The sequence below is a fragment of the Nymphalis io genome, chromosome 2 (assembly GCF_905147045.1).
Source record: "Nymphalis io chromosome 2, ilAglIoxx1.1, whole genome shotgun sequence".
Lineage (NCBI taxonomy): Eukaryota > Metazoa > Arthropoda > Insecta > Lepidoptera > Nymphalidae > Nymphalis > Nymphalis io.
Genome location: NC_065889.1, coordinates 2,479,739 through 2,491,943, shown reverse-complemented (window position 1 = coordinate 2,491,943; position 12,205 = coordinate 2,479,739). Strand labels below are relative to the sequence as shown.

Below are 12,205 nucleotides of genomic sequence, written 5' to 3'. Positions count from 1 at the left end.
TTATTGGTATACTTATAGACTGAAAGGATTTTGAAATCCATTGTTACACTTTAAGTACTATCAAGTAAGTTTGATACGACTTTAGTTTTAAGTTTTATTAACTTGTAATTTAATAACTTGTTTATACGTAACAATCTGCCACTTTAATATTTGATATTACTCTTTGTCACGTTTACATGGCCGTCCGTCACTGTCACATGGAGGCCTCTGAAAATCAGTGCTGGGTTAATATTATGCCAGCTTCAACTGAGAGGTTGTCCATTTTGGATGTCACACCACTTTACAGTTAATTTTTGTTAATTTTTATTTATTTATTTTTTTCTCTTTTCTTTGTGTTTCCATAATAATGCAATTCCCATTTTGCATCCAATTATATTTAATAGATATAGATTAAATAAAATTGGATGCTAAATATTTTTGTAAATATTTTTGTAAGTTAGTTAATTTTTTATTTATCTTTTTCTACGACATAAATTAACTTAAACTCTGTGTTACTTTTGTCATTTCTTCTTATTTTTACTCATGTGGTGTGATCCAAATAAAGACTTTATCTATCTATCTATCTATCTATCTATATTAGAATGCTTAGGTAGAATGATAAATGGCGTGGCCATAGGCACTGTAAAAATATTAACCATACCTTACGGGCCAATTTGCCAATAGCTGCACTGGCTCACTCACCCTTCAAACCAGAACACAACAATATTAATGCTGTTAAAATGTTACACTTTAAATATCTGTATTAATAAAGCGATGGTTCGCTGCTTAAGGTTTACTTTTGTATTTTTATGTATGTTGTTCTTTAAAATTGTTGTTTCAAATTGTGTCGACATGTGGTATTAATTGGGTCAACTAAAAACCTTACTATTCACGGCCCAATCGATCACGATCTCTGTTGGTTGAGAAACAGATTATAAAAGTATTCAACTTTAAATCACGAAGTATGTTCACTATGGACTAGTGTTGTCCCTTAAGGCAAATAGTTTTAAAGTGCTTGATAGACAAGGTTGCTGCTGTAAAATATAATAAATCAGAGAAAATCGAATTTAAAATTGAATGGAATCCAAATTGCTTCTATAAATCGGAAGTAGGCAATAAAATCAATTTGGATTTTACAGTTCTTAATAGAAATTATTAGTAAATTTCTAATAAAGTTAATTTAAACGTCGAGATGCTTAAAAGTAATAAATTTTGATAACAAATGAAATTACTTTCTCTTCTATATTCGAAAATAAATATATCGAAAAAGTCGTATTCAAATATTTGGTTCCAATTTTAAACAGTAAAAACGTTTCTAAACTGGCTGCCTTGTAACTTTATACATTAATACCATGGCAACAACGCCTTGTGAAAAATATAGAAAAATAAAAAAATATTTGAATTAGTATCAACGTAGTTTTTATAATAGCAACAAAACGTTCGAAGGCTCGTAGCAATAACGTTAAAACCTGTTTACCCGGTACATATGTAGTCGACTCCTTTATTGGCTTCGGAATAAGCCGAAAATAAATAATAACTTAGTATATAACAGTCCTTGGCCTGCCCACATCGCAACTGGAGCACTAATCCAATTTAACTGTACCTGTCGGTCTTATTGAATGTATTATTTTAACAATAAAACTACTGTGTTCTTTTAATAAATAGACATAGAAATGTATTCAGTATTTTTATGAAACCATTAAACCGCATAGATATAAGAATTAGAAACCATACAACATAAATCTTAGAATTATCCCTGAATAGACTAGATGGAGAGCTTGAGGAAGCCCGATATAGTTATAGCCCTAAGAGAACGTTTCGGACAAATTCATTTATCCAAACTTTTTTATTCGGAAAGAAAAACAGAACACCTAATAATAATGTTAATGTGAAAAGTTGAAAGTGTATGTTATAGATAGATAAAACGACACGTCTTAAAATACTACAGCATTATGAGAGATTTGTGGACTAAATAATGTCTCGGCGCATCCGTTATCTGACGCAGCCAGGGCACCGGATTTTTTTTTTTTTATAGAATAGGAAGGCGGACGAGCATATGGGCCACCTGATGGTAAGTGGTCACCAACGCTCTTAGACATTAGCATTGTAAGAAATGTCAACCATCGCTTACATATCCAATGCGCCACCAACCTTGGGAACTAAGATTTTATGTCCCTTGTGCCTGTAATTACACTGGCTCACTCATCCTTCAAACCGGAACACAACAATATCAAGTATTGCTGTTTTGCGGTAGAATATCTGATGAGTGGGTGGTACCTACCCAGACGAGCTTGCACAAAGCCCTACCACCAGTAAAGATACATCAGTGAGACTGGGTTTGAATAGGAGATAAACATTATGTAATGGAATCAATCTAGTTTGCTTGTTACGAAGCTATTCACGTCTTAGTCACTTATGTGTGACGACAGTAATCGAATTTTTTTTTTAATTAAACAAGCAATTAACCTATCCGCCGATCAAGTCTGTAGTCTATAGAGGTTAAGCATTAGCAAACATTTCACGAGACAGTTTAACGGCACGCGCACGCGCAGATGACGTACCAAGAACATAACAATCATAACAAATATTTGGTTAATAGTCCACGTGTCGTGCAATTAAGTTTTACGTCAGTGTTACCAAAGTCATGAGTGACGTAATTATAATTTTATTCGTTTGCACAATTTTATGAAACGTTTTATGGAACTGCAACCATGTATGGAATTATAATGAAATTGCTTCATCTTTAAAAGGTTAAATATTCGTTTTGTTTTGTTATACGTTTGTTTTAAAAAAGGTAATTGTTTTAATATGGCTAGAGAAGATGTTACAAATGTTTTGTTTTTTGTAATAGAAATCAGACGTTGCATAACTTTGAAATATGTATCTCAGATAACCGTGCGAACTATTTAATTTACATTGCGTTATAAGCATGTAACGTTCTAAGCATCTATGGCTTATCCACGTATGAAAAAAGTACGCAACGGATTAAATGGCTTAAGAATTTATAATGTTACCAAGAACCAGTTTCTGTAGAGTTAACAAAAAAAGGAGGAAATATATTATTTTAAATAGTAAATTTTAAGAAGAAATCTTTATTTAAATTCAAATATTTTTATATTCACATTGTTTTTCATCAAATGTTAAAGCATTTTATTTTATTCAGTGTGAAGTTATTTTTATTGCTGACCATACAGTGGTTACCATAAGCAAGTACAACGCATGACCTGTTTATACTAGTATGGATATCCGGTTGGCTTATAAGTAAGGATAATGGGCGCATTGCATTGCTGAATAGGAAAGGTCCGGCTACGGTGTTACTAACCTAACGTTATGGTAATAAATATTCCTAGAAATCATGTAATAACTAATTTCGAAGAAAGGAAAAAAAAGTTTCATCTCGAGAACTTTCTAGAAAAACAAAATCAAGTCTGACATATAGATTAAATAGAACAGCGAAATACAGCGTGAATATACTATAATATATCCAATTAATTAGACTAAACTCATTATGCTGAAGTTGATATTTTCATAATTCTCCAAAAAGGGTACTATTATCAATAAAATATGGAATATGAATCAGATTTAATTAATCTCTGTATCTTTAGGAGTCTCACATATTCGTAACCTGCTACTAATACAACTACCGCAATCAAATTATGTAGACAAAGAAATAATTATAATATAATGAGGAAAACGATTTGAGACAAAAGCAATATAATAATATTATCATTATGAATTTTAAGATGATACTGTTTAATAATTTTAAGTAAAATGATACTATTGGAATAAGCTCCAAACCACCTCATAAGGGAGAGGAGGCCTTAGCAGAGCAGTGGGACATTAATAGGCTGTTACTGTTACTGTACTGTTTAAAATCTTGTGGAAAATATTTGTTGGTAATAAAAAAGGTAAAGATTGTATTGATGCTTACACGCGTCATATGTGTTAATCCGTTGATTCAAAACTGACGACAGGATTCTTCAATATAACAGAATAAAAGGTTCAGTTGCAAAGAAGTACACGTGACAAGAGTTATCTCTATTGCCGTCCTTTTTTTAACTGTACTGTTTTATTACATATATGAATGGTAAAATGTTAGCCCTTTCTATACAAAGTGTGACGTCAAAATATTAATAATACTTAATAAAGTTTGTATAAATACATACAAATCGAATAGACCCATGGCATATGTAGTTAGAACATTTAGTGGCCTGATATATTAGTATGCCTAAAATACATAGTTATTAGTTATTTACAGTTTTCATCTAGAATAATCTCAAATTTTAAGATTTACTAAATTTATTATTTGTATAGATACGTTTTTTTAAAAAGCCGAGAAGCCGAGATGATAGTGGTAAGAACGCGTGAATATTAACCGATGATCGTGGGTTCAAACCCGGGCAAGCACCACTGAATTTTCATGTGCTTAATTTGTGATTATAATTCATCTCGTGCTTGACGGTGAAGGAAAACATCGTGAGGAAACCTGCATGTGTCTAATTTCACTGAAATTCTGCCACATGTGTATTCCACCAGCCCGCATTGGAGCAGCGTGGTGGAATAAGCTCCAAACCTTCTCCTCAAAAAGAGGAGCGGAGGCCTTTAGCCCAGCAGTGGGACATTCACAGGCTGTTAAGGTATAGATACGTTAATATATTTCTCCAGAAATATTACGTCCCATAGAATTTAAGTTAAGGTCATCAAACTTCTAGTGTTGAGACAAAAATATAACATTCTTTTGTATAAATTGATGAAGAGAAACAGTTTCATTTGAGCTTACACATTTTTATTGAAGTAAACGAACGTATGAAAATATAATAAAGTACCTTATATATGCTTAATTACAGCAGACAAGTAGATATCTCCGAAGTCCCTCAATGGTTCACTATAAAAAAACCATAGCTTTTGTTAAATTATATAACAGCATATCTTGCTTGGTTCAAAAAGGTTTAAAAAATGTATGGAATGTAACAGTCATCACAGGTAGACGGACCAGTATCGAACTGGTTCTCACTTGAAGCTTTTTCTTTTGTTGTAACTATATTAATTTCTTTAATTAAACTTTAATTGTATTTCATTTCATCGTTAAACAAAAATGTATGTAGTACAGTCTTTTAATACGATTCGTTCTTTATAAAATAAATAAGGAAGTTATATTTAAAGTTAAATGTTCGATCTATAGGAGTATATCGTTACGGGTCTATTCAAGCCGTAATAATCCATTTAAAGCTGTATTTGAAATTAAATAAGTTTTAGAGGTTGGACTTTATAAAGGCTAAATCGTGACCAGGCCATTTAAGTTATCAAGGCGGACAAACAATGTACATATACCTACCGAAATTTTGATAATAAGCATATGACACATTCAAGGATATTGTTGACCTCAAGCTATACAATGTTTAATTGGAAAGATATGACCTATATAAAAAAGTCTGAACTATCAAAAACGTACTTAGATTAAACGACAAAATTAAAAACTGTGTCGAATGTTCAAGAGCTTTGAATTACACCTAGACGGCTAATCAGTTGATAATTGTGAACTAGGCGTTTTGGACTCCATTGTGATACGGTGATCGACTTGAAGTAATATCTGAAGAATAACAATCATATTTTATTGTCATGACCAAATTATTTCCCTGATTCAGACATTTAAAGATTGAAAATCAGAAAAAATAAACATCCTTATATTTTCGTTTCCACTGGAAAAAAAACCGGGCAAAAACACGAAGTGTCCCATTCTTATCGCACTTGTCAATCAACAACAATAATTAAATATATACTATCCTCTGCAATTTTTTTCATCTGAGCGACGATTTTTATCTATGACCACCCACGTTATATTGGCATTGTTAAGAATGTAGACAGGTCTTTTAATTATAATATAGTAGGACCCCAGAGTAAATCACGGCAAAGTTGATCTGAATCGCACGAACCTTTACTTACGTTTAGTAAACTTTTTATAAACATCCAGTATGAGTAACAATAATACGAAAAGCAGTAGTTTTGCAAAGAGGTATGATCAGTTTCTTACAAAAAAAATTTTAAAACTACGAACGTCATAATTTGAACCGAAACCAACTTGTTTACTAAACGCAATTAATGTTTATGGACAAAAATGAGATACTGCGGAAGCGTGGATTTTTTGCTTCGTACCTGATCTTAGAATTTGGTCATTGAACCTCTATCTTTATATCTTTATAGTTAAAGATATTTCGTAAGGAAACATAATCGAACAAATAGCAATTTTAGTAATGGCTTTATGAGTCTTGTTTTGTTCAACGTGCATTTAACGACTGTTTATTAAAAGGATTATACTGGTCTTATCAGTGCTGACGTGGTTTTATTTTTAGCGAGTACATGACTCTTACATGTTCAGAAATATTGTATGCATTTTATATTTAAGTTACAGAATTCTTAGCAACAATAGTTTCACTTAGTAGCTAGTTATCTTGTGATATAATACATTGTTTGATATATTATATCACAAGATTTAACCTTTAAAAGTCAGATAAAATGATATTATCTATTATAAAAAGCGATTTGAAAATGACTGCCTTTAACTGCACATACTCGTTGTGCGATTAATAAATAGGATGCCGTTGATACCTAGAATTGTCAATTTATTTAATACATTTATGTAAACCGTTAGCTTAAATCTCTTTAACACGTTTGCGTGTTTAATCGTCATTAATTGAGGACGGTGCGTGCTGTTCCAACTGATCAGTTACGCTTTTTAGTATAAGGAGACGATCACGCCACTATGGACCTACAGCTTCACGCCTAACATCATCATTTGTAGGTAATGTAAAACGTCGCATGGATTTCTGCGCTGCAATTTCTTGACATATTTTCTTGATGATAACGTAATATAACACCATCTACATGTTTGAAAGTAGATGTTAATTAATATCCTGTCCACGTAATCGAAATCATTGAAACATGCCGGACAGTCGGTCAATGTGTTTTACGCATAAGGTGCAACGTTTCCTGTGCCCGCTCTGCCTTGTAATCACTAATCATATATTCAGAATGTTTGCGTGTCAAATCGCTTTTCCTGAAAGAAAAGTGGGATATTATCATATTTATATAAACGACTCGTCGTGAAATATTTAGTTACGTGTTTATCCATCGGACAGGTTGTACTTCGGGCTCACCGATGTTACTAATAGTAGTTGATTTATTTTCATTATTGTAAAAAAAAATCAAACGTTAAGTCGTATAACGAATGCTCAAGGAAGAACAAAATATGTTTATAAAGGAACTTCGTTCAATATTATATGTAAGCATCTTGAATCTACTAAATGAATTTGATTGCTTATTCCATCTCACTAATAAACAGTAATTGGCTTTAATAAACAACACTATCTCACTAAGTACTTAGTTAATCATTGTTATTTAAGCCTTTTACGACAACGCATGACTTTAATTGCTCAGTTGTTGCAATTGCACATTTTCTCATGTGTTCCGCACTGTTTTCCTTTGTGATTCGAAGGACGTAGTCGTTTATAATTTACATTAACTCATTTTGTGTTATAATGTTTTCATACTTTTGTTATATTGTATGAAGTAACATTTAAGTAACTATATTTAAAGTGACTGGTTTTTTATATCATCGAAATTTGCACGAACCTTTACTTTTACAAATGAACGTTTTATATTTATAACGTTGTCAATAATGTTCTTTATTATCACATATTACTAAGCTGTGGTTACAATATTGCTAAATATAATCGTTGCAATATTAATTTCAGTTTTTAAATCAATATCCATAAGGTCCACATTTACTCTTATAAATGAATATTTAAATAACTGAGTCACAATATAATCCGCAACATCACACCTTTTGAGAAAGTAAATTTGCATTTATGGTAAATTTAACTTAATATGGTAACACATTACGGTAAATCTGAACGTGGTGTAGATTTCGCTTTAATCTTATGGTTATACCTATTGGTTTGTATAAAGTACTGCGTTTACGTAACCAAGTCTCTTTATATAAATGAAGCTAGCTAGCTAGTTTGATATTGTATTTAGTTTAATTAAAATGTTTTGTTTGTCATATAAGGCAATCAGTTCAAGCGCTTTTTATCGAGTATATTATTGTAGATTAATGCATTTATTTCCATAAGTACAAGAAAGTACGAATTTTGACGATTCCAAGTTTTGAAGACCTGTAAAGTCTATTTTAAGTATTGTAGAAGAAGAATTATCCGAAGTTTTCTTTTAGTAAATGCTCTGATTTAAACGGAAATACCAAAGGGATTGTGGAAAAATCAATGAGATTTTTTTTTATTTATAGAATAGGAAGGTGGACGAGCATATGGGCCACGTGATGGTAAGTGGTCACCAAACGTGAAACCCTTAGACATTGGCATTGTAAGAAATGTCAACCATCGCTTATAGTCAATGCGCCACCAATCTTGGGAACTAAGATTTTATGTCCCTTGTGCCTGTAATTACACTGGCTCACTCACCCTTCAAACCGGAACACAACAATATCAAGTATTGCTGTCTTGCGGCAGAATATCTGATGAGTGGGTGGTACCTACCCAGACGAGCTTGCACAAAGCCCTACCACCAGTAAAAATTATTAAAAACCAGATTCAGAACTATTGCTTATATTGTTATTGTTTACCAATTATCGTGTCTATAACAAACTATTTAGTTTGTAAATCACATAAGTAATCTAAGATAGTAATATGCATACATTATCGCTATCGCTCATCTATCAGCGCTTAATGGATTCGATCCGTCTATCAGAATGTCGATCGGCTTATCTAAATTGCTAAGTCCTTGTGCATTTCAACACTTTCAACGCCATTTTCGAACGTGATCAGAGCAACACAACTGTAGGCGTTTGTATTTACTACATAAGATCACTTAAATACTTGATAGTAAATATCCGTGTCAAAAGAGAAAGATGTCGATTGTAAAAAGTATAAATCATTAATATATCTTAGGTTTAGCTACTTCTACCATAAATGATCGTACAAAAAATTAGTAAATAATTCATTAATCGTGTAAGGAATCCATTCGCTTTCTTCGTATTTGATTCATTTAAGAATAATTGATTTCTTTGTTTCAGGGTAATCGAGTCATTGGAAATACGGAATCGACTTTGACAACGCAAGAAAATTTCCACAGCTGACTGATAATAATTTGATGCTCTGTCACTTGTGCTGAAGTTTACCATTATTAGCGAAAAGTCTGGGGTAAAGCTTGTGAGATCTTGTGACTGACACTTGTGTGATGTGCCGGCAACACCACATGGAAGTGCAGTTGGAGGTTACTTGATCTCAAAGTGTCCAAGACCTGGTTGAGAAGGAAGAATGAAGTTCTCAACGGGGTCGAGCTCCAGCAGTCTCGCCAGCGACTCGCTGTCGAGGAAATCGACTCTATGCATCTACACCGAAGTAGACGCCACGATGCCACCGCCCTGTGAAAGAGTAAGTTTATTTAATTTTTTTTGCTATATAAGACGAATTGGAAACGGAACTAATAAACGTGTAGAGAAAACCTTAACTACACGAATTCGTGAGATTGGTCTAAGACTGAGCATGCTTAAACGCAAGTGACATGAATGTAAAAAAATTATATCCTGTTATAACTTGTCCTAATGTAGATCACGCAGCGTGAACTAGTCGAGATTGTTACATAATTCATAATAGAAGTATGGGTGAACAATTTTAATTGTTAACGGAAACGGTAGTTATCCATACCACATCATAAATTAGTAGATGTCACGCGTATTTGTATAAAGTTAAATTAGGCTGAGACAAGATGATGTACTCCTTTACTAACAAGGCTTGATTGCCGTTATCACAAAAGTTAATCGATAAAAACACACACATTGATAAAGCAATACGAACTCTATTTTTTAATTAAGAGAAGCATTGTTGTAGAAGATAAAAACAGTAATCTTCGTTACGATTTAAGCAGTTGAACGATTCGCTTTCGATTTTCCTTAGCGTACACCACAATTACTTTCAATTTCATACGATAATAACAATATTGTATTAACTGAAACAATGCAAAAAGCCGAGCGTCCGGGTTGGAGAGTTCAGGCATTCGAGAGAAAGTTATATGTCATCTGCCACTTCGGACAGTTGCATTGCAACACCACGAATATTTATATTATAATCTTATCCATTACCCGCAATCAAAACTTTAAAGATTCAACAAGCACAGTTACTTGTGCCGAATACGCAACTGAGTCTTTATCAACACCACATGTTACTTCTTGTTTCATTCCAAAAATCTATTGAATTAATGAAATAAATCTAAATTTTTTGGCATTATTATTTTTTGATCTAGACATTGATAATTCTTTATACGATCGCAGTTAGTACAATGTTGTATGATAATTGTTGTAAAAGATTGACAAATATTACTATTATCAAGTTACAGTGAACTTGATAATTGTTACCGCTAACAATACCAAATCATATTAGCTATACAAATAATATTACATGATTTGAAATTCACACATTACGTCGCGTTAAACTTTTTCTAACGTATCTTGCCAAAACACTAAAATCGTACTAAGTAAGGTCAATATTGGACTTGGTAAATTTTTCACATATTTTTGACGTTAGTTCTGCTACTAAGTTCGTCGTCTATTGTAAAAACAAATGATTGTGGTTCTGAACCAAGTTAATATACATTGAGTTCTTTGATAAAAAAATTAGTCAAAATTGTATTGTTTCTGTTTTAAGGTCGTTATTAGTTCCATTTTTAAAGCAATACTTTCAATTTCTTTATATAAAATATGAACTTCAGTGCTAATTGACTAATATATTTACTACAGAAATTCAAAATAAGAGTAATTTTACAGGCATCTGTTTTAGTTATTTTTATATGAATTGATAAATAGTGCGATGTCTTTAACTTTTATACGTTGTTATTGTTGCATACCAATATTGTCGCGGTTGTTGCAATTATCATCTTTATCGTGCAAGATACCAAGGCCGGCATTGTCTTAACTATCACACGTGACGATCTAATGTTCTTGCACTTTCACGAATGTAACATTATCGTTATTGATTTCGATATTGCATCAAAATGAATTGATAGTTTTATTTATCTTTATGTATTTTTCTTTGGATTAGTTTGGTTTCGAGCTTCAAGATTTGGCTTTAGAATATATATTGCTAAATATATTAAGAATTATTCATATAAAAACTATGTTGATTGTGTATAAAACAGATAAACGTAATTTTTATTCAAGGAATTTATATTTTGATAGCGGTACCTAAATAATTTTAATGTCAGATTTAAAGTAATGGTCATTAAAAGTCACAAATTATTATCTATTTAACTTCTTATATAATTAAATATAATATCTTATCTTGTACTCCAAAATGTCCATGTCCACGTTTGCCGCTTTTTGGATCAGCAAATGTTCTGAGTAAAGTAAGTATTTATTGTTAAATCAGGTTTTAATTCGAACAAAAACGTGCAGTACTTTTCATCATAACGAATTTATAATAATGCTTTTAAAAATGGGCCAGTGACTTACAAATACCATATTGAACATCTTAAAAGATTTCTTGTGAGAACCTTTCTCACCGCACTCATTTATTATGTATACTTAAACCAAATAGACATTGTTTAGCTTAGCCGCTTTCGTCACGACCTCATATTCATTTCGCTTGTTTATCGGAGTGTGTATTTACGCTCCTTTTATTTTATAGTTATCTGACACCACTAAGTAACTAAGTCATCTTGTGGTTTTAAGAACATTAACGTATATTTAATTTTTGATACCGTTCACACTTTCATTTTCGTAAAAAAATAATATCGATTTATTGTTTGTCTTATCAGCACTTACTTATTACACCTTTCATAACGTTATCTCCTAGATAAAAACACTTTAAAGAGGAATGCGTTATCAGATTCGTTTTAGCTATCGACATTTGCCATTTATAATTTTTTGAAATTATTATATACATTTAAATTTTAAACGTAAATACTTCACGTCTTATCGTTAAATGCAAATTTGTTGCTAAATTAAGTTTCCTTAAGGTCAAATATAATTCGGTGTAAAGTCAAAAAAATCTTGAAGAATTCTCGACGGACAAAATTGTTCCACTATGTTGTAAATTTTATTCTAAATTTAATAAGCATCTTAATTATAGTGACACGTTCTATGCATCGCGTGATCGTCCTTGATCTGCGCGTGCGCCAATGCACGATTCTTTTTCGAAGCGTGCCTTGTGAAGTGTTA

General features: G+C 32.0%; 1 protein-coding gene across 1 annotated transcript in view; it reads left to right on the top strand.

Annotated features, from left to right (window-relative positions):
* LOC126777148 (uncharacterized) overlaps window positions 1-12,205 on the top strand; it is a 54,768-nt gene that overhangs the window by 9,102 nt on the left and 33,461 nt on the right. The window contains exon 2 of the mRNA XM_050500065.1: window positions 9,065-9,425. Coding sequence (XP_050356022.1) covers window positions 9,309-9,425 — 117 coding nt within the window. The 5' untranslated portion in view covers window positions 9,065-9,308. The remainder of the gene's footprint in view (window positions 1-9,064; window positions 9,426-12,205) is intronic.